Source organism: Macrosteles quadrilineatus, unplaced genomic scaffold (assembly GCF_028750875.1).
Source record: "Macrosteles quadrilineatus isolate MER2022 unplaced genomic scaffold, UCM_ALF_1.0 Scaffold_4__1_contigs__length_99947679, whole genome shotgun sequence".
Lineage (NCBI taxonomy): Eukaryota > Metazoa > Arthropoda > Insecta > Hemiptera > Cicadellidae > Macrosteles > Macrosteles quadrilineatus.
This window is the reverse complement of record NW_026542597.1, coordinates 64,088,041-64,110,495: the sequence shown is the minus strand read 5'-3', so window position 1 is coordinate 64,110,495 and position 22,455 is coordinate 64,088,041. Positions and strand designations below refer to the sequence as shown.

At 36.4% G+C, this 22,455-nt stretch overlaps 1 protein-coding gene across 1 annotated transcript; it reads left to right on the top strand.

Annotated features, from left to right (window-relative positions):
- The first annotated feature begins 5,251 nt into the window (after positions 1–5,251).
- LOC128992994 (uncharacterized) lies at positions 5,252–7,812 on the top strand. The gene is made up of 2 exons (XM_054416744.1): positions 5,252–6,954; positions 6,990–7,812. Exons 1-2 carry the CDS (start codon positions 5,252–5,254, stop codon positions 7,810–7,812), a joined length of 2,526 nt encoding a protein of 841 aa, XP_054272719.1.
- Positions 7,813–22,455: the final 14,643 nt, after the last annotated feature.

Sequence of the window (22,455 nt, the reverse complement as noted above, 5' to 3'; positions counted from 1 at the left end):
AGTTTATGTCGTGAAATAAACCATCAAGATAACTCGATAATACGCTGCTACCTACTTGAAGTCCAAAGCTGACTCGCTTATATTGGTATTTACCAAATGATGTGCAAAAAGCTGTTAAATGGCGGCTGTCCTTTGTTAAAGGGCATTGAAAAAATGCTTTGTTCAGGTCTATTACAGAAAAATATCGGGCTCCTTGTAGATGTTGGTATAGGTTATTTAGGTCACCTATCGGGTAATCCATTTTTACGAGTTTCTTATTTAGTTCTGTATAGTTTATAACTAATCGATCCTTTTTGGTGAGGAATGCGGGTGATGAATATGGACTAGTCGATACTTCAATGATATCTTGAGCTAATAAATCGTCAACTATGGTTTTCATTTTTTGTAAGTTTGGTGGACTTAAGTAGTAAGGCCTGGAACTTACTGGAATGTTATCTGTAACTTCAAGTTTCACCTCTAGATTTAATGCAGAACCATTTTTATCTGTGAATACATTTTGATACTTATTTATTAATTCGTTAACTTCCTGTCTCATATCAGAACAACCAATTAACATTTCATTTAATGATTCATTTTCTTCATTTAATGAATTGTTAAGCTTTATTATTTTTCCAGGCTTATATTTGAAGGAGCAAACATTATTCTCTAAATCAATTATTAGTCCTTTGTTTGACATAAATGGCGTGCCTAAAATCATGTCATAGTTGTCATGTTTCATGACTAAAAATTCCTCCCTCCAAGTAAATGAACCAATCTTGATTTTAAATTTACATTTACCCAACACGTTTATTTCGCTATTGTTAGCAGCGAACATGGTACCTTTCCAATTTGTTAATGACTTTACAACCTTTAATTTATTAAGTTGCTTATATAGGTCATGTGTTATGAAGTTTTGGCTGGCTCCAGTATCCAATAAAGTATTTACAATTAAATTTTTATGTACATTGACTTGAATACAAGGTAGCTTATTATTTACATACACTTTCACTCGGTTATGTTTTACATTCCTGAATTTATTCCAATCCTTTATTATTTTTCTTAACTCAGTTTTATATTCAGGTGATTGATTTTCAGTATTAGATATCTTGGTGTCATCGGGAATACAAGTATTTAAGTTAGTATTACTCAATACTCCCTCATTTATGAGTTTTTTTTCTTCCTATAACATTGGCTAGCAATATGACCTGTTCTATTGCAATTAAAACATGTTTTAATCCTAGCATCATGATTAGAGCTTGAATAATATGGTCTAGCTTGATTTTGGTGAGGTTTAGAATGCTGATTACACTGAGGTGTGAAATTAGGTCTCAAGTTATTGCTGGTGGGTTGACAATATTGCTGAGGTGTGAAGTTGTGGACTTGAGTTTGGATAGTAAACATGTTATCCCGTAAGTAATCATTGTATCCAATGTTGTTGAGGCTTATACATAATTGCTCTAGGTCACTGAATGTTTTAGGATTACTTTCAAAAATTATTTGATTCCTAATTTCTGGTCTCAATCCGTTCTTGATGAAACAAATAAGCTCAGGTTCAGATAACTTAGTTTTAAGGATCTGATTGCTTATCTTGACCTCGTTTATGTACAAAGATAACGGTTCATTTGGGTATTGGGGTCTGTATATTAATTCTTGCTTAAGTTTTTCTCTCAATGTTATTGGAATGAATGTGTTGACAATATCTTCATGTACTTTATCCAAAGTTATTCCCTGTATTTTCCCTTGTAATATTTTTGTACTGAGGGGAGGTTGCGAATAGCTTGGCAAAATTTTATAAAGTTGGAAGTCTGTTAAATTGGTTTCAGATCTTATTTTAACCAAATTTCTTAAAAATTCGAGTAATGGGTTTATGTCAAGTCCATTTGTGATTGTTATATTATGTAAATAAGCTTCAGCTGGGTTAGGTAATTTATTGAAAATACTTAGATTTGGATTTGAGTTTGGAGCTTGCTGTGAGTTTAACATAGCTACTTGAATTGATGGGTCTTGCACATTTACTGGAATCATTGGGTAAAAGTTTGGGTTAGCTTCAAGTGTAGTTTTAGCTTCATTAACTATTACTTGATTTTGTTTAATGGGAGTGGAGCTTTCATTGGATGTTGTCATTACATTTACATCTAAATCAGATTTAGCATTTATTTCCTCTTCTTCTAATAATGATTTATTTAGATTTTCTTGATAGATTTCTAAATCCTGATCAGATATTTTATTTTTAACTATTAAAAATTTTTCTGACAGATCTCTTATCTTTGATTCTAACTGCTCTAGTGTGATAGCTAAACTTGGGATGACTTGACATTGTTTTAGGTTAGTGATTCTTTACTGTACATGACTTAACTTAGCCTTTATCTTAGCTATTTGTAGGTTAGTAGGATTTTCTTCAGCTTGTTCAATCAATAACCCTAGTAAGTCTATTTTAGCCTGTACTGTGTTAAATTCTTCATTTACACTAAGTTTGCCAGTTAAGTTAGATATATCTGGCAATGTACTTATAATACACCGTAGTTCCTTTCTTAATGCTTCTACATTATCATGTGTAGATTCTTGATTTCTACACAAAATCTCATATTTGAGTTCGCCCTTACTCAAATAATTAATATTGAATTTTTCCATTACGGAAAATTATTATCTAATTTAATTCACCATTTAATTTCCCTGTGATTATTATGCTTGAAATATAATCACTTCATATAATATTGACAGTCTGATTTGTATTTAGCTTGAAGTTTGCTTGTTAAATAAATATTTAATTTTTTTTTTAATTTGGCAAGTTGACAAGTGAGCAGAGTTGCGCACTTTTTTGTACCGCAAGCCTTGAACCAAGTGCTTGCATTTGATAGTAAAATGATTAATTGTATAGTTTGCACTTTTTGTTCAAACACTTGATGATATAGGGTAATTTATAAGATGTTTAAGATAGCAGTAGTGTTGCTTCCCCATGTATCACTTTGCCCAATTATATGCCAATTTTGGAACAAACAGTACTTTACTATTTAATTTTGCCTTGTCTAGCCTTTTTTAAATATTAAATATTATTTTCTTCTTCAGATATTCATAGGCTATACTACAATTGGTTAAATGGTGAGCAATCAATGATCTTCGTAGTAATATACATGACATTTAATTAAATCAAAATTCTTCCCTTCTAAGTACATTACTTCTTGTAACTAATTACTTCTAATATAAATAAGAACAGTCTTACTTTAGTCAGTAGACTTGCAAATATAGCACCGGACTGGTACCCCAGGGCTCGGATTCGAGTTGTCAAATTGATAGCCACAGCACACTTGAAACTCGTTCTGGAAATATGTCCAGAAAATACTAGTAAAAGGTAATCATTATTTTAATATTAGAGCATTTTAAAATATATTCATACCTTTCACAGCATGTGATTTCCTGACCAAAACAATCATGAATAGTACTGTGACAATTGTTACTTTACATTTTAATTTAACAGTTTCTCAAGGTGAAGTTATATAAAATCATCACATAATTATTAATTCAAACATATTTACATTAATTAGCATAGCTTGAATAATATTTAATTAATTTTCAATATTTGTGAAACATGTGCTTTTTATACAATCTGTAACAGGAAATTGACTTTGTATTTACATTACAATATTACACTTTGTGATCACTTGCAAAAATATGAATTCATTATTTTTGACCATATAAGAGTCTTGATACCTGAAATACAATACATTATACATTTGTTCAACTTAATATTATAATTAAATAATTTGTAACTTACATGACAACGAGTGTGTGTTTGCTATGGGGCCCAGACATGAACTAGAACTGAACTAATGACTTTACCATGAATCTCATCTTTGACCAAGGATGATAACAGCTGATTTGCAGGATAGCCAACAGGTTAGAGTGATTTGCTCTTCTTAACCAAACAACAAATTATATCATATACTGTATTATATCCTAAGTGCTCATTTAATTTACTTTGTTTTAAAATGATGAAAATTAAAATATTTTCATAGTAGTACACATAACAGCATTGTTTACTTTCATAACAGCATCGTTTTACTCATGACACCACGGGTAACAGACCAATGAGATTCAAGAATTGGGAGAGAAGAAGTAAAATTTTAGTTATTAGAACTTCAACTAATCAGCTGCTCAGGTCAATTTAATTGTTGTGTGGTGCAATTAGTGTTTGGTACAATGTTTTGTTGCACACGGTTCAGTCGTAATGAGAGGATATAAATCAAAACATAACCTCTCTCAGAAACTATGAGTTGTGATTTTTAGTAATTAAAACATTGTCGTAGTTAAAGTAGGGTACGTAACTGGCGTAAATAGTGTTAACGACACTGGTAGCAGTCTAAGGCACTCGCCAAGACTCGTACCTACAATTTTCTACTCGTTTCGTTAACACTATCTTCACGCAATCGTTGCGTAAACTACTAATAAACCAAATTATTAGCAAAATAACTATTGTTATAATCAAAACCTTATTTGACTAACATTTTGTTAATTTAAGCAGATAATATGACATTTCTCACAAGGTAAAGATGATTGTTAAATACTTTTCTTGCAGATTTAAACAAACTTCAAATCCTTTTTTTTCGTATATTTTGGAGAAACTTAGATGAGGTAATACGTTCTTAACAGAAAATATATATGGATTCTTGGTGTATTGTAGCAGACTTGTTTCTTAAATTGGTATTTGATCATATTTTAAGATAAAGCTACCACTGGATATGGATATAAAATTATCCGTAACGTATTCAAACCTTATTAAACAGCTAAAATAGTCAAACGACAAAATACTAATACTTTTCATAGCATGACAAGTTGTAACGTGGTAGTTAAAATGTATGCTGCCGCTATAATTGCATATATTTCCCCCTGCGGTTTCGGGGTTAGAATAGGATCGCAGCCCTCCCGGGCTTGTCGTAAGAGGCGACTAAAAGGGTGACTGACGTCCTCACTGGGAGTCCCTGGGAGTGCCCCTGTTGTGTTGCAGGGGTTGATGTGTGCTCTGCACTGCCGATGGGTATTCCCAGTGTGTCGTGAGGAGCCAGCCACTTCGGTCCTTGGTCAGGAAGTGCGGCATGGATGCAGAGGTCGGGCTCTGCATTGCAACAGGCGACCCCCGGCACGTCAGGTATCCGGTGCTGGGCAAACGGAGGTCGGGCCCCGGGGAACTGGGGTAGGGGATTGTCCCCGAGGGTATACCCGCTCCTGACTAAATCCGGGCCGTCTCTTGCCGCACGATGCGCTGGTAAACACATGTATGGCTTGTCAAAACCCCCCACCCAACACATTATTTAACAGCAGCTCAAATGAGCAAAAATCGAAGTCGGAAAAGGAGTGGAGCCCTTTTGGGCGTAGCTCCAAGGTCAAGAGGTCGCCACCAGCGAACAACGTTAAGGCAACTCCACCGCCTGCAACCTTTAAGGGCTCAAATGAGTTCCCCCCACTAAGATCTCCTTTGACAAGTGGAGAAGGAAAAGTAGACGTTGAACCGGCGTTGACGGGAACCCTCCTGGAAAGTACAGCGCCGAAAATCAGCCCCCAGAGGTCGGATCCCGAACTTCAGCGTTACCGTCAACAATACGACGATGCTGATGAGGAGGAGTCTGACCTCCTGGTAGAGATGATGGACCTCATCAATAATATGGAGGGAACCTTGAAGCTCCGGACCAACGTAAACCGGTCAATCAAGGACGGTCTCCCAAAGGTGAAGGATCGGGTTGCCCGAGTTCTCGAAATTAAAGGCTTGATGAGACAGGCTATAGTTAATGAACGGGAGCTTGTGAACCAAGTTTTAGCCCCTAAACTGAACGACAAGGGCGGGAATCAAAGGAAACGGGCAAGGAGCTCACCAGCGGAGAGCCCCGATCTTCCTGAATTGGCCAGTCAGCCTCTGTCAGATGTCGAGCAGAAGGTCGAGGACAGGGCCACCCAGATGACACCCCCTACTGAGCACACTCCAGCTCTAAAGAAGCGCCCTCAGCAAACCAGGGAGCTTGCCTCTCTCCCAACGGTTGACGGAAGCAGCTCTATGAACTCTGCTGTGGCACCATCAAATGTGGGTAACTGGGAGAAGAGGCTTTCCCGCAAAGAAAAGAGGAAATTGAGACGAATGGAGGCTGTCTCTAACAAAGAACCTGCAGCAAGAGATCGAAAGATTGCTGACCCTGCTCCGGCGAGGGAGGTTCGTGGAAAGGCCCCCCCTGTTTCAAAGAAACCCAGGCCGAGAAAGCCCAGGGCTGAGGCAATCCTGATCAACCCCTTAGGGGGGCGCTCTTTTGCTGAAGTCTTGGGTCGACTCAAGTCTAAGGCCAAGCCAGAGGAGACGGATACGATTGTTAAGTCAATCAGGTTTACCCAGAATGGGAAAGTTCTCCTCGAGCTGGGGAAATCTGGTGACCGAGTGGCTTTTGCTGCAAAGGTCAGAGAGGCTCTGGGGGACCACGGTACTGTTCGGGAACTCGAGCCTAGGACCTCGGTGGAGATCCGGGACCTTGACGGTCTTTCGACTGAGGCTGAAGTCAGGGAGGCTATCAACAAGGCCATCCCTGATATCCAAAATGCCGACTCCCTTAAAGTATGGCTTACGCGGCCCAACCGCAGCGAGCAACGCATAGCTATCGCTGAAATGCGAAACCAAGATGACAGCAAGCTGCTTAATCTCACACACCTGAGAATTGGATGGGTCAATTGCAGGCTCAGACGGAGGGTGGTTGTACCGCGATGCTTTCGCTGCCTCGGGTTTGGTCACTCTTACCGAAACTGTAAAGGACCCGACCTATCCAAGAATTGTTTCAGGTGTGGCGGCTCGGGCCACAACAGGAAGAACTATACCGCAGCAGAGCGTTGTTTTCTCTGCGCAGAGAAAGGCCTAAAGGACGCCTCATTAGGTCACATTCCAGGGGCTGGGCGATGCAGTGTTTTCAAGGCTGCACTCGACCTTGAGAAGGCTAGGTCTAGGAAGTGAGGATTCTCCAGGGTAACCTTGAGAGGTCCAGAACGGCTGACTCCCTCTTAGATCAGCTGGCCCAAGAGATCGGTGCGGACACCCTTCTGATCAGCGAGCAGTACCGTGACAGGGACCCACACTTCTGGTTCCCAGATTCTCTTGGTACTGCCGCTTGTTGGGTTCGAAACAGCACGGAAGCACCAGTGCGAGATCACGGACGCGGCCGAGGCTTCGTTTGGGTCAGGTGTAGGGACGTCACGTTTTTTAGTGTCTACCTTACCCCCAACGAGCCAATTCGGGAATTCCGTCTGAAGATTGACCGCTTAGAAGACAGTGTACGGGGTACCGTTGGGCATGTCGTTGTTGCTGGTGATTTTAATGCGAGGGCTGTGGAGTGGGGTATGACCTCTACAAACTCCCGGGGGAAATACATCCTGGACTTTGCCGCCAGGGCCGGACTTGTCGTCTTAAACGAGGGCGACACGCCTACTTTCCGGCGCCCCGGCATGAGAGGTACGATCCCCGATATCTCCTTCTCGTCGGAATCACTATTAGCACGGATCTCCAACTGGAGGGTCATCGAAGACCTCACGGCAAGTGATCATCAGTACATCGTTTTTGATATACTGGATGAACACCACAATCAGGCGCCTGTATCACGATCTGGACCACGCCGATGGAATACGGACAAGCTGGATGTTGAGAAGTTCACTGACGTAATCTCACGGGGAGCGCTGGTGAATTCTGCTGCACCTGTTGACGCCGAGGCATTGGTAACGTCCACGATGGAACTGATTGTCTCGGCTTGTGACCAGGCCATGCCACGCAGGGGACGCCGTCGCGATAAGCAAGCTGTGTACTGGTGGACTTAAGAGATCTCGAACCTTCGGAAAGCTTGTCTGAAAGCCAGACGTGCCGCTATGAGGGCCAGAAGATTCCCGGATTTCGAGGCTAAGTCAGCGGCTTATAGGGCTGCGAAGAAAGCTCTTCGTCGGGCTATCATCAGGAGCAAGGTTAGCTGTTGGAGGAGGCTTCAGGAGGATGTTGACTCTGATCCTTGGGGACTGGGCTACAAGGTTGTAACCCAGAAACTCGGCGCCCGATCACCACCTTCCGTCATGGAGGGCACCACCATGGACAGGATCGTCACCGCCCTCTTTCCGTCTCATCCTCGGCGGCCTTTTTTCGACTATGGCGAGGTAGGGGACATTCCACTCTTTAGCATTAAAGAGCTGGAATCATCTGTCCTCTCCCTGAAAAATAGGAAAGCACCTGGTCCTGATGGTATTCCCAGTGAGGCTCTCAAGAAGGTATTCTCAGTTAACCCCCTCTTACTGCTGAGAATGTACAACACATGCCTGTGCGAAGGGGTTTTCCCAACTCCTTGGAAAAGGGCTAGGCTTGTGCTAATCAGCAAGGGAAAAGGTGACCCGAATATGCCGTCGTCTTACAGACCCCTCTGTATGTTGGTTGTGGCCGGAAAACTCTTCGAGAAACTGATCCGCTGCCGCCTGACGTCTGCCGTGGAAGCTGCCGGAGATTTGTCTCCTCGTCAGTACGGCTTCAGAAAGGGTCGGTCAACAATCGACGCGATATCTGAGTTACACAGAGCGGTAGAGCGTGCCGAGAGCTTCAATCATTACTCTCGCCGTATCGTGCTTCTTGTTACGCTAGATGTCAAAAATGCTTTTAACTCGGCGAGATGGGTCGATATGTTGAGCGCGTTGAGGAACAGCTTCCGCGTACCAGCATATCTGTTGAGGCTGATCGAGGACTACCTGCGCTGCAGAACTCTTAATTACGAAACTAAAGATGGTTTGCGGACGATGGATGTTACTTCCGGTGCGGCGCAAGGTTCGATACTCGGCCCAGATTTGTGGAACGCTGCCTACGACAGCCTTCTGAGATCTGAGATGCCAGAGGAGACCGTTTTAGTTGGGTACGCCGATGACGTCGCAGCCCTCATTGCTGCACGCAACGTTGAGCTAGCCCAACTGAAACTGAACCAAGTAATGCGCGTTGTAAACGCCTGGATGACTGATCATGGTCTGACACTCGCTCTGAGCAAGACAGAGATCGTCATCCTCACGAAAAAACGGATTGAAACCATCGTTCCGCTACGAGTTGGGAACGTAGTTGTCCAAACCACGCGAACCGCCAAGTACCTTGGTGTCATGGTGGACAACAAGCTGAGCTGGAGGGACCAGATCTTCCGTACGGCGGACAAGGCTGCTGGGAGTGTTGCTGCTCTTATTAGGCTTATGGCCAATGTCGGTGGTCCCCGGTCCAGCCGTAGAAGACTACTGATGTCTGCAGTCCAGTCCGTGCTTCTCTACGGCTCTGAGGTGTGGGCAGACGCGCTTAACAAGGAGGCGTATAGGTTGAGGCTCGCACGAGTGCAGCGTCAGGCGGCACTCAGGGTCGCTTCCGCGTACCGTACGGTGTCCGAACCGGCCGTTTTGGTGATCGCTGGAGTTATCCCAGTCAAACTCTTGGCAGCGGAGAGGAGGGCAATCTACCAGAGACAAGGCTACATCGGAAAGGACGCTGCAAGAACAGAAGAGCGCTCCCGCACTTTTCAGATGTGGCAAGAAAGCTGGGAAAGGGAGACTCGAGGACGTTGGACTGCCAGACTCATCAGGCAGGTCCAACCGTGGGTAGAACGGCGGCACGGTGAGGTTGACTATTACCTCACGCAGTTCTTGTCAGGTCACGGCTATTTTCAGTCGTACCTGCACTTGATGGCCAAAACGAATTCACCTGACTGCATTTACTGCCCATGCATTCCCGACGACGGGGAACACACTTTTTTCCACTGTCCACAATGGGATATGCTTCGCCAGGAGGCCATTCAACATCTTGGGGTGCTGTCGATTGAATCGATCTGTGAGACCTTGCTGAAGGGTGAGGACAACTGGGACTGCTGGTCGCACTTTGTCCGGAATGTCCTTAAAGCTAAAAAGAATGATCTAGATCGGAACATAGTCTAGATTTGATAGGAAATAAACGGCTAGACACGGCGTAAGCCCCTCGGGCGTAGGCAAACTCGGCCTAGTTCTGATGACAAGTGTTCCCAGGCTAGTGTCCGAAGAGTAGAGGAGGTTTTTAGTGGGTAGTCTCTGGGCCTTAAGCCCGTTGGAGTCCCACACTACAGGCTAGCAACCTGTGTGCATAAATGCATTTTCCCACCTCTCCCTAAAAAAAAAAAAAAAAAAAATAATAATAATAATTGCATATATTTTTAGTTTTTACTATAGTATGGAGAATGAGGTATCCTGATTAGCTACAGAGAAGCTAATCACTCAGTTAATCATCAACATCAAAGCTGCAGTCTCGTGTGGGCAGCTGTTTACCTTGCTGATTAGATCTAGGTGACGTGTCAAAGTATGGTGATTGCACCAATGAGCGTTTTTTTTCTTCAAATTTATTGTCATCAAAGGCAACAATATGTAGCTTTTTATCAACTTTCTGCTTTTGTGAGTGGTATCTGTCTGTGTTTCGTGTTATTTTAGTTATATCAAACACTTATTATCCAAATATGATTTTTTATACCGCTTTTCTTGTAATTGAGTCTAAAGGGCCATCCATCGTTTTCTACGAAAAAAAAAATATGTATTTGTGGCTGGTACTTGGTGGCCGAGTTACAACCTTCAATGTTTTTGGTATAGGCTTACTATACTAAGTAATTATAGTAAATCATAGACATTTTAGTCGATACTTCAAGATTGTTTGAAAGCATGCCCTGCCATGAAAGGAATTGGATATTCATTGAGGGTTTATTAATTATTATTCAGCCTGTAAAGGGATTCTTAAACGTATTAGCTTTTCACTTTTTGCCAGGATTTCATCTTTTGGATGTTATTTTTGTATTTCCGATTTAACAAAACCTAAGTAGTCAATGGTATAACAAAGTAAACTCATTATTTTTATTATTAAAAGCTATTTAGGTTTGTATTTTCATAACCAATACTGTTTTTTTTAAGCCGCCACAAAAACAGCGACAATTGTAAACAATTGGATTCACCATGTTAGACGATTGTTAAAAAAATATTCGTGGGAAATCCTTAAGGCATGAAAACAATATGTTTCACCAAGACATGAATTGTATGGTGGTAACTCTTTACTAACCTTTTACAATATTATTCCTGGGCTCATACCATTTGTAAATATCACATTTTAATCGTCTGGAAGGCAATAATTACCCACAGAGTCGATATTTTGTTTTTTCATATTTAGTTTTTCCCTTGATAACCGTGATAAATTACCTACAACATTTAATTTGTCGCATGAATTGCAATACTAGTGCCACTATCTTATATAAAACAAATATCAAAATAGTTTTTAATGTAGCCTAGAATGCAAAAATAGCTGGAATTTTAGCTTTATGATAAAGAATAACTATACAACCCCTAATCTTTTTTTATACAAGAATACTGTTTTATTTGAAACTTAAAGACAAACGTAGACGAGACATAACGAGAAGGAAAACTCAATGAAAAACCGGGATAAGACATTTATGTAATGTGCAACTATTGGTGTAGGTTAATGTACTCTGGCAACAATGTGACAATCACCGCACTAATGTTATAGTTTCAACAACTATCTCTCTACATAATCGGACCTCATAACATAAATAAGACTTAGTGAAGTTGCTGTTCAATTAAATTATCGGATGAAAAAATGTCATCTCACCTGTTATCCCTGTCAAGTACAATTCATAATTTTATGAAATTACTAAAGGAATCGTGATGGATATAAGAACATTAATTGATCTACAGTTAAAATATATTGAATTTTATATCGCATTGTTTCGTTAACTAGTTGGTACGTTTTTTATTTCTTATAGATATTTTGTGTAGATATTATTCCTAGATATTTTGTGAATATCTAAACCTCAGTGCTGATGAATACTATAGTGGTCGATTGCATTCGGACTATACGGTATCTGTAAAAAATCATCCTGTAGTTGTTTTTAAGTGAGTACAATTTTTACAAGATATTGTTTAACTATTTTGCAATACTAGATTCAATATAAGTTTAAAAAATATTAATTATTATCTACATAGCTGTCAACTCAACCCAACCCTTTACCTATAGACATCTTTTACAGTGAGTGGTTCAACCTAACCGATGTTTTAGACCGTTCCCATCACTGTCCAGTAAACATATTTTTTTACCAACAAGCTTTTTTATGGTAATGAAGTTTTTTTACAATATATATGGTATGTGTTTCGAAGAATTTCTCGTGTTTTTTTTGGTTGTTCAGTGCATACTATTGAGCATGTAGTTTCTTTAGTCTAAAGCTTATATTTTAAGTTCTATTTTATTATTCATACTGATTTGGTGAGATAATGTATACCCTATAAGGTTTAAAAAAATCAGTAATGGTCTGATGAAAAACTTTATTGGAAATAGTATATTTCATCACTAGGGCTTAACGTGACTCTTTTTGACCCGAGGTCAAGTTTTACGATCGAGGTGAAGCCGAGGTCAGAAAATGAGCGAGGGTTAAAAGGGCCCGTGTGTTAAACTATATTCTCGTCATATTGCCTTATACCTCCGCCTTCGTCTTTTACCCAAAAAGTGGGATTTACAGCGTCACTTAACACGGTTACTAATCCTAAAACATTATTTACAACTATTTGCATTAACAAAAACAAAGCTAGAAAACGGAACAAAATGTATGTAAAGATAACCTCTCAAAAACCTCTCAAAACGACTTCCATCTTGTTTTAAATTCTACTAATGAAAATAAGCAGCTGTTAAGTAACTGATTGAATTGTTTCGTCTATTACTATTGTGTGATTATACCATCGATATATCGATCAATCGACAACAATATCCTAAAACTTTACCTAATAAATCAATCCATAAATAATTTCGATTGCTACGATTGCCACAATCTAAGTTTACAACTGTTTACAGTAGCAGAGTTTTACCCACTTAGAGACTAACGATTATTTTCAATCCCTAGAGAGTAATATAGCTACTTTAGACCTGTGTAATGCATGCATTTAAACTGGCTGTTTTTGCTGCAGTATGACGAAAAAGTAGTTTTTAATAAAAAAAAAGTATTGGTTTGAATCATATCCAAATATGATACAGTATTACAAAATCCAGTTTAAGTTTTGGTAATATACACTGACTATGAGTTCACACGGTTTTTTTATTACTAAAGCACTAGATTTAACATTAGGAAGAAACAAAATATCATCTCATCGTATTCCATGAAATTTATAAATATTTGATTCTTGGTATTTTAACCTTTTACTGAAAAAAGGAATAAAAATGCACTCAGGGAAAATGTAAGACTCGCATACCGTTGAAAGTTTGTTCAATCTAAGTCGTTAGATTGGATGTTTAAGATTGCCAAGTCACATGATGGAGTTAAACTTTGCCAATTTAGAATGAGAGACATTTGAAAAATAGTCTCATCCAACTTTTATAGTGACAAAATATATATCTGGCCACCTAAGAAACGTCAAAATAGGCTATTTTATAATAGTATTACTTTCCAGTGTGATGTTTTAAAACACAATATGTTTATATATTTGGTTATAAATATACATATTCCTACATAACTGTTCCCATATATATCTACCTTTTGGAAAATCATTTTACAAAACAGTAATCATTTATAAAATTCATTAAAACACTTTTAAATGCTTTTATCAAAATAAGCCTTACAAACCCTAAACAAATATTGTTAATGTTGATATCTTAAAGAACGTGCGGGAATGTTTAGGTTAGGCTGTCGCCATGTATAAAGTAAGATTAACTCTAAGATAAATAGATGTGCAACAAACAATATGGAAAATCATTGAAAAAAATATGGAAAATTGTAGGTGAAATAAGGCAAATATGCAACAATATGCCTTATTTAAGTAAGTTCACGACAGGACCCTAGATGTCTTAAGGATGCAATTCATCTTGAAGCATTCTACAACAAATGCGTCACAGTGTTATAATAAAGTCCGGAACCAGACTACAGTAGTGAATTGACAATGAGAAACAATAATAGCAGAATATGTGCTGTTTGAAGCCAAGTAAAATTATTTAAAAATAAAATTCAAGATGCAACCTTTTGATCCCAAGATAGATTTAAGTTCTAACATTCTTGGTTGTATTTTACTTTTAAAATTAGAGATGCTTCGCTGCCCAGGCAGTATAAGTCTCCTATTAAAATTTTTGTTATTAAATTTTAAAAACATAACATCTACTTGACAATCCATGAAATCAATGTTAAGACAATATAATTTTAAGTTTTGGGAAAAAACTAATTTTTGCATTACTGATTTTAGTATGGATATTTAGCATGAAACTAATATATTTCTAAATATTTAGGAGAAATCTTTGGAGTCGTTTTTGGCGCGCAAACTTTGCTCATTTTATGGTATAGCCAACCCACGTGTAGTTTTAGAAATATCATACGAAAAATATCAATATCAAAAGCAGTTTAATCCTGAAATTCATTCTTGTAAAGGCCAAGTATTAGCCTAAGCACGATTATAAGCACACTTATAAGCACAATTATTAAAAGGAAATATGTAAAACATCAAAATGCTATTGACCATCCTACATTACATGACTCGTGATTTAGTTTGTTTTCGTGCATTTTATTTTAGCCACGCCAGTCTATGGTTTAACATGACTTAAATGTATTTAATGGTGAATTGAATTAGGCCGAGCGTTATATAAATAAACAATCAAATATTTAACCAAACAACAACTAGATACAAGCGAAGTTATTATAGGATGCAGTACGGTCTTTTGATCTAAACTAAGCCACTTGTAAATAAAATATAAGTTTTTTTTTATAAAAACTATATACGGAAATATTGTTTACATTTATGTTGTGAATAGACACTCTCAACACAGCCGTACAAGCTACCGAGTCAAAGCTGAGCCTAAGTGGTTTTGTGGTCTCTGGAAATTAGCGAGAAGTGCCTTGTGTTTGGTTACTTGCCAAGGTTGTTTGTTATGAACCCTATCTAACATCGACCTTCGTAGAATGGTTTAAATTATGCAACAAAAGTATAGTTTTTATTCTTTGTTCGTTTAACGATTGCTAATGGATGCAATACTTTAAAATTTAAATTAATAATGTTGTTTTATGATATTCCTTACCATAAGGTTTTTTTTTCAAGTCATATAGTCGTTGACAGAAGATACACAATATGCAAAAATGAAGGTTTTGTAAGGAACTTCATATAGCATTTTCGTCTTTTGTTTATGTAACGTTGCTCTTTGTGATTTCCGTTGCATTGGCTTTGTACACCACACTTTGTCTTGGATAAGTTATGTAAGACAAATCTCTCTCCCAGAGTTGGACTGCGGTAGTCTGGCTTTCCTTAGTACTGCTGAAACCTGTAGAATGTATTTTGACTAAATTGTTGGAAGATTATTTATAGCACTTTCAACATCAACCACCATGGAATACCAAAAGAAAACCACCATCATGGGTTCTAATGTTATTCTGTATGGGTTTTCAACCAGTCAAAAATTATTTTGCTACACTTTCACAGTCCTGTCATTAGTATATAGTGCAGCAGTAATTTTGGTATAAGGATTCGTTCAAAGGGTATTTAACAAAAGAAAATTTTAAAGTAATTAATTTGCTATTTACATGTTAAACTGATACAAATATATTATCATTACTAAACTATACTTTTAAATAACCGTACTGGTCTGAATGTTTTTTAAATAATATTTTAAACTTCTTATCTGAATTAAATTGATTATTCAATCGAAATAAAGCATTATAAAAAAATGCTTCACAATATAGGAAATATAAATTATTTCTCATGTTTTAGCTATCATTAGAAAATTGATCAATTAATAGTCCGCTACTACGGATTATCTAACTTAACTAGTTTGGGTTCTTCAAGTCGTTCAAGTTTAACTATATTGATAGTAACATGGACAAAGAATAAAATGAAATGAGAAAAATATAATATGTTTGGAGAAAATACACACTCAATAACCAGAATCAGCATCGACATTACAGAAGAATAGAATTCATTTATAATGTAATTTCAGCAATGAACGGGGTTACGGAATCCGTCTAAACTTTTTACTTCAACTTTACTGGGAGGGAACTTAAAAGAGGCAGAGTTTCTAGAAGTGCGATGAGAAGACACAGGTGTAGTCTCTACCCATCTACCTGGTTTATTGGAATATCCAAGCTTATTTTCGTACATGAATGACTAAAAATGAATTATCGTAAATGCTGCTTTTAATACTATAGAGATATATGTTTTAAAGATTACATTGTTTAGGTAACACAGATGTATTTTTCTAATAAAAAAATAAAATATTGTTTTACTAACTTTACTTAGAAATGTAGGCCTACTTTCAAATTATTTTATAGTGGTTGGAAATTTTGGAAGTCAGTAGATAGCTTCTGGCATTCTTGAATTAATACAACTGATGTATTAACTATAGTGACTGTCCCATACTTGTGTCGATCATTGAATTACTCAAATTTAGTAAGAGGATGTAATAAAAACCATTTAAACACCGTGCACGTGTTTTTGGGGACCATATTTTTACAGGAAATACTGTACTACTGAAAAAAGGAAGCTGAGAATGGAATTTTTCTGTGATTTTTTATTTTATCAACCGTTGACAGAACCAAAAAGGTTTTGCGTACATGGACTGTGTTTTGCTAGGATATATAATCACTAACATATGTAGACGTACACGTACTTTTGGTATACTATACAGTGAATAAGAGTAGTAGGCCTATACGTTATTAAGGGTGAATGTTGGTGATATGAATGAATAGACTAGACATAGCCTAAATAGATATTGGGATATACCACTTTAAATAATTCTTCCATATACGCTAAAAGATGTGAACGTCAAACAAAATAATTAAAAACTCCTTGGATGTAACTATTGAGCTTAAAGTTTAGAGTGGGCAAACCAGTTTGTATTTAAATAATCTTATAAATATAAAAGATATAAACATATTTTATATTATATTTTTATACGTGTATGTGTTGTATTTTACTGATTAAAAATAACACAATTAATAAGAATATGACATTAGCTACTTGGTGCAATTATTGTATGAGTTTTATTTAAATAATAAATAGTTATATACATAAGTTAAGCTAGTATGGCTACCGTACTAATATTTATATGCATTAATTTGTTGTTTAATTCATATACAAAGTGTTCCATATAATCAACCTTAATTTTATTTACTAATCTATGCGGGTTTTCAGCTCGTTTAATTAACTGATTTGAACTACTCACTGAGCTAGTAAACATCAAAGCAGAACTGATTATTTTAGACCAAGCTATACGACTGATTAGACCTCACTGATACGTCGGTGTGACGTGTGATATACTGATCAAAGACATGAATATTTGTCCTGTCACATGCTGATTAGCTATACGTCAAACAAATAATATCGCTTAGCATCAATAAATAAAGCTTTTTACACAGAGGCATCACATGCAAGTGATATTTAGATTTAAAAGTTTTGCGAAAATTATAGTAGCCCTAAATTTTTTTCAATTAAGTGTTGTTTGGTGCATGTTTAATAACCAAGGGAAATCTGAGGCTTCAAATTATAAGTACCTATGGTGTGAGAAAGAAATATTTTGTCGATATGGTGAAAACAGTTCCATGTCAGCTGCTCAATTCTTCAATCTAATTTGATAACCGTCATTTCATAAACACCATTTTATTATTTATGTTGAAGCCTTCCGTTATTGGTAATCAATTATAACGGTTTACGTACCTTGAACATCCGTTGACTATTTTCGCCTAGTTTCAGCGACGTAGACCATAAGAATGTACAGTAGACCATTTATCTATTTCTATCCAAACTGTGCAATACTAGGGATATGATATAATATGTGTCATCCTAATCAGCAAGAAAAGCATCGTCTAGACTGGACTAGGCAGGTTACACTCCGGTGTCACTGGCATAATGTCACTGATGACATTAGCATGATGTAAATGACATGCAATGAAATACAATCATGGAAGATGCACGGGCTAGTTACAAGAAAGATAAGGTATCAGTTTCAATAATGCCATTATTAGAGGAGGATGCTGTGTTGTTACTGTTAGTGTTAAGGCGAAGAAGACGACGGCAAAAAATAAATGTTTAGAGAGAATTCTGGACCTATCCTTAATGGAAAGATAATCTGTTAGTTATTCAGTCGATTTACTTCAACAAGACAGTTAGTTGTTTCAACACCCTGAAAAGTCCAAAACCTTTAAAGGATGACACCGGAAACTTTTTATAAAACCGTGCGGTCTGTTGAAATATAAAGGTAACATTGAGGAAAATAGCCATCGGAATTTTTCACAATCACATTCCACTGTTAGCTATAACACGACTCACATGGAACAAAACAAAACAGAAAATGACCGCAGCGCCAAAACAACTATAGATACGTGTTCTGCGCATATGCGGGCCCAAGAGGTGAGAGACACAGGCTATTCGACCAAACACCGACAGAGGTCTAGAAGCGTGCTAGTGACACGAGTTACTAGCATGTCCATGACACCGGTGTGTTACCTCCATAAGTCAACAAAGGTGGGGTTTCGAGTGACATGTCACTAGCATGATTAATGTCAGTGACACCGGTGCCTAACCCACCTAGTCAAATTAAATCAAATCAAATCAATTTTTATTTGTTACAAATAATAGTGCAGCATAACATTTATACTATATAAAAATTATTACATGGGCTCCTGCCTGTGCGTGATAAGAGTTCATCACTGGCTTCTTAATTCTATATACACACACCAAATTATAAACATTAACTTTTCTTAGTGTAATTTAATTTAAATACATATTTTAGGCAGGGGGAAAGTAGGAAATGAATCAGGCACTGCGGGTTTGGACAGTAATCAAATGACTCAGTTTCTTATGTCAGTAAATGTTAAATATTAAATATTAAGAGCTTTACACAATTTGTGGTGAAAAAATATTAATGTTATTTGGTAAATGTAAATTTATACGGCGAATAGATTATTTTTTTTAACAACAAGGAGGTTGAATTTAAATGACTAGGAATGCAGAATGAATTGTACTGAAGGAAAGTCATGTTCCGTTGTAAACGTCACAGTGAGTATTCCGGGCTGATAAGCAACTCAGCGCTATCTGTGCCCATCTCTAACCACCAAATATTCAATCTAAATCTATAAGTCAAGTTAAATAATCACGACTCGTTCATTTTAATACTGACAAAAGATCCGAGAGCATAAAAATTGATTATCTAAAATATACATTTCTTTTTTACCATACTTTAGAAAGGCATCTTAGTTTAACATGAATCAACTCTGCAATATTACCTACATCCTTTATTTAAGTTTTCGCGGTCTACTGTGTTTTTGAAACGACACATATTTCGTTATCTTCCAAAACAACCTAATTGAGATCCGTGCATCAATTTGATTAATGATCCTTGGTCTGAAAGGAAAGTGTAATGAACCCATCATTAATTGACAGTTTCACTGAGAACCTTTGTCAGCGGAAATGCACTTTCACATTATGATATTATTTACCTTATTTCATTAACCTTATTTAGGTTTCTGTTTTCGTTACATATTATTCAATGGATAAAATAACAAAGACGGTTAACAAAAAAAAAACAAAAACATTTTAACAATGGTTGATTTGTTTTATGTTTCGTGTTTGAAGTATTACGAACCAATTAATGATCTTTTCTTCCCTGTTCTTCCCTCCCTTTTGGGTTGTAATAAGCAATTTTTATAGAAGAAAGTCATCAAATGTCAAGGTTGAGATCGTACACGTGCCTCGTACATATAAATTGTCAAAAAAATATATAGCTATTTTAAATTTGGAAAATAAAACGTTGTATCAAATAAATGCTTAAAAAATTATCACGTCTGCTCTAGCAAGCACTTTATAAATATATATATATATATATATATATATATTTTTTTTTTTTTTTGGTGTCCAGTTGAACTATTTATTGCCATGTAATGGTATAATTTTAGACGTTCCCTGAATGTAGTGACCTGCCATATTCAACTTTCATTTTGTACATTGAGACTACAGGCCCTTAGATTAAGACAAGCTACGTAAGTAATTTATCTGCAATATAAGTGTTAACTTGATGGAGGAGAACTGCTTAATAAATTCTGGTAAAAGAGCTTTAGTGTCCCTTAAAGAATTTACTAAAGTAAAGTACATTGTGATGTGGATATGAAAAAGTATGGAAGAGTGATGTTTCTTTCTTGCCATTGTAAATATATTTTAAATATAACAGTAATATTATTTTAATGTATACCAAAGTCAAAACTGTAATGAATGAAATATAAAAATATGTAATTAGTTATGTATTTACCAGAATGAAGTTATTTACACTCAAAAAACATCGGGTTATTTTTAATCTAATCTCAATTAAAACGAAGAAATTTTAAATAATGTGTATAACTTATATCTTCTATAAAAGTTTGCTAAAGCATTGTTTTAAAAGTACTGCCCATGATGCTGTTGACATTTAGCTAATGTTAAAGACGATTCTTTTCCGCAAAGACAATAGATGCAAAGCAGTTTAAGAACAAATCCATTTTGAAACATGCGTGGCAATGTTTTATTTTCAAATAATAAACTTATATTTGTTTTTTTCATATACACGGTGCAAGATGGCATCAATCTAATTTGAAGAATGATAATTTTATAATCATATGTGCAATGTTAATCTAAACAACTTGTTGAAATATCATACGTGTTTTTGGCAATCTGTTAGGAAGATACTGTAGTGTAAAATAAGATTTCTTTTAGATTCATGAATATTAAAATAAACTTTTAGATTTAGCACATTTAAATTGCCTAAACATTTCTACACTGTATAACAATGCAGTACAATTTCTCGCTTAGTGGGTCATTAGTGTATAAAAATGTCATTATTCTTGACCAAATTTCGCCATAAGGTCTTTGTGCTCTCTTGTAACTTTTTAGTTATAAATCTATATGATCCTTTTAGTGTTCATGACCTTCATACATTTAGAATCCCAAAAATCTCTTAAAATACGTAAAACCTTTCCTAATTCAATGCTTATAAGAAAAGTGCAAGTAGAAGTTTTCGTAACGCAAGCAAGGAAATGATTTCTTCGGATATTAACTTAACATTACAGTCTTGGCGAAAGCACATTTTCCACTTTCTGCTCTCACAGCCACACCTGTGGTTTCTCATAACAAATTTCTAATGTTCTTTTTTATTAGGGAATTTTTTCTTCATAAACGAGTGTAACAGAAATTGTGTGTTTTACTTTACTTGGAAAATCGTATCGTTGTATTTTTATAGTATGAACAGGGTATTTCGAAGTTCTTTTCCAAAACTCTGTGAGCTTGTTCCTTAGGTCAAAACAAACAAAAATAATTATTATAACTTGAACCTATGTCCCATCTCGCTTCGTTTTCCGTCTGTCGGTGTGTATGTAATTTTTACTTATCTTCCCATATCTTTGAAACCACTTGAGGTACCAACTTCAATCTTGGTACGTTTAAAAAAATGGCCGCTATTTTGAAATCATACAAAGTGGAAACTTGATGCTTTTTAAAAGGATAGTTCCTATTAATAATCATACAAGTACCAAATTTGAAGCCGGTAACTCAAGTGGTTCCAACGTTATGGGAATTTATAAAAAAATACATGCACCCTGAAAGACGGAAAACGAAGCGAGATAGAGAAAATAAATGCTTAGTTTTTGTTTTGACCTAAGGAACATACCCACGGAGTTTCGGAAGAGAGTTTCGAAACACTCTGTACATTTTTAGAGTATACGTAAGTTATAAGGTATTTGTTATGCTATAATGCTATAATACGATGTGTTTAAAGGGTTCTTGTGTCCTTATCAACAATAAAGAACTCTATATATTTTTGTTGACGTAAAAATAAAATTAAAGAATCCATGTACTATACATAGGCATAAAAAACTATTTTAATCCCGGGTTCATAATACGTGCTAAAAAAATACGCTTTAAAGTTATATGAAGTAGTTACAGAAACCCTCTTCAAGCCACTTAGCTTATACTAAATTGTATTCGCACGTATATAAATAAGTTAAAATATATAAATAAACTATAAATCGTCGGAGGTAGAATTAAATTTCACAAAAATTCATCTTATATTTTTTACCATATAAAAGGTTTTTACATCCCTAAGGCTGCAAAATCTATTGTTCGCTTATTTACTTAAAACAATAATGTATATTAAATACACAAGACGTATCCATGGCATTGCAATAGACTTGTTTTTGTTACCGCTGCCTAGCAACTGTTAATTATTATTTTTGCTGATTCCTCAAATTATATCTTCACAAAACCTTAAAGTTTTAATGACTGTTAGTGAATATTATTATTGTGGTGAATAGTGGTAATAGGGAATTGTGTGGAGAAAAATACGGTTTGTACCAGGGACCGAAATTGTTTTGCAGCTCTCGATCTTTAAGTTCTCGTCTTCGTCTCAAACCTAAATACGGTACTTTCTCGAGCAAGGGAAACATCATTTCTGCC

Bases quoted from the DNA above. Each gene is read 5' to 3' on its own strand.
- LOC128992994 (XM_054416744.1), top strand. From the start codon at position 5,252: ATGGCTTGTCAAAACCCCCCACCCAACACATTATTTAACAGCAGCTCA. The intron at 6,955-6,989 runs GTGAGGATTCTC...TGAGAGGTCCAG, and splicing joins GAGAAGGCTAGGTCTAGGAA to AACGGCTGACTCCCTCTTAG.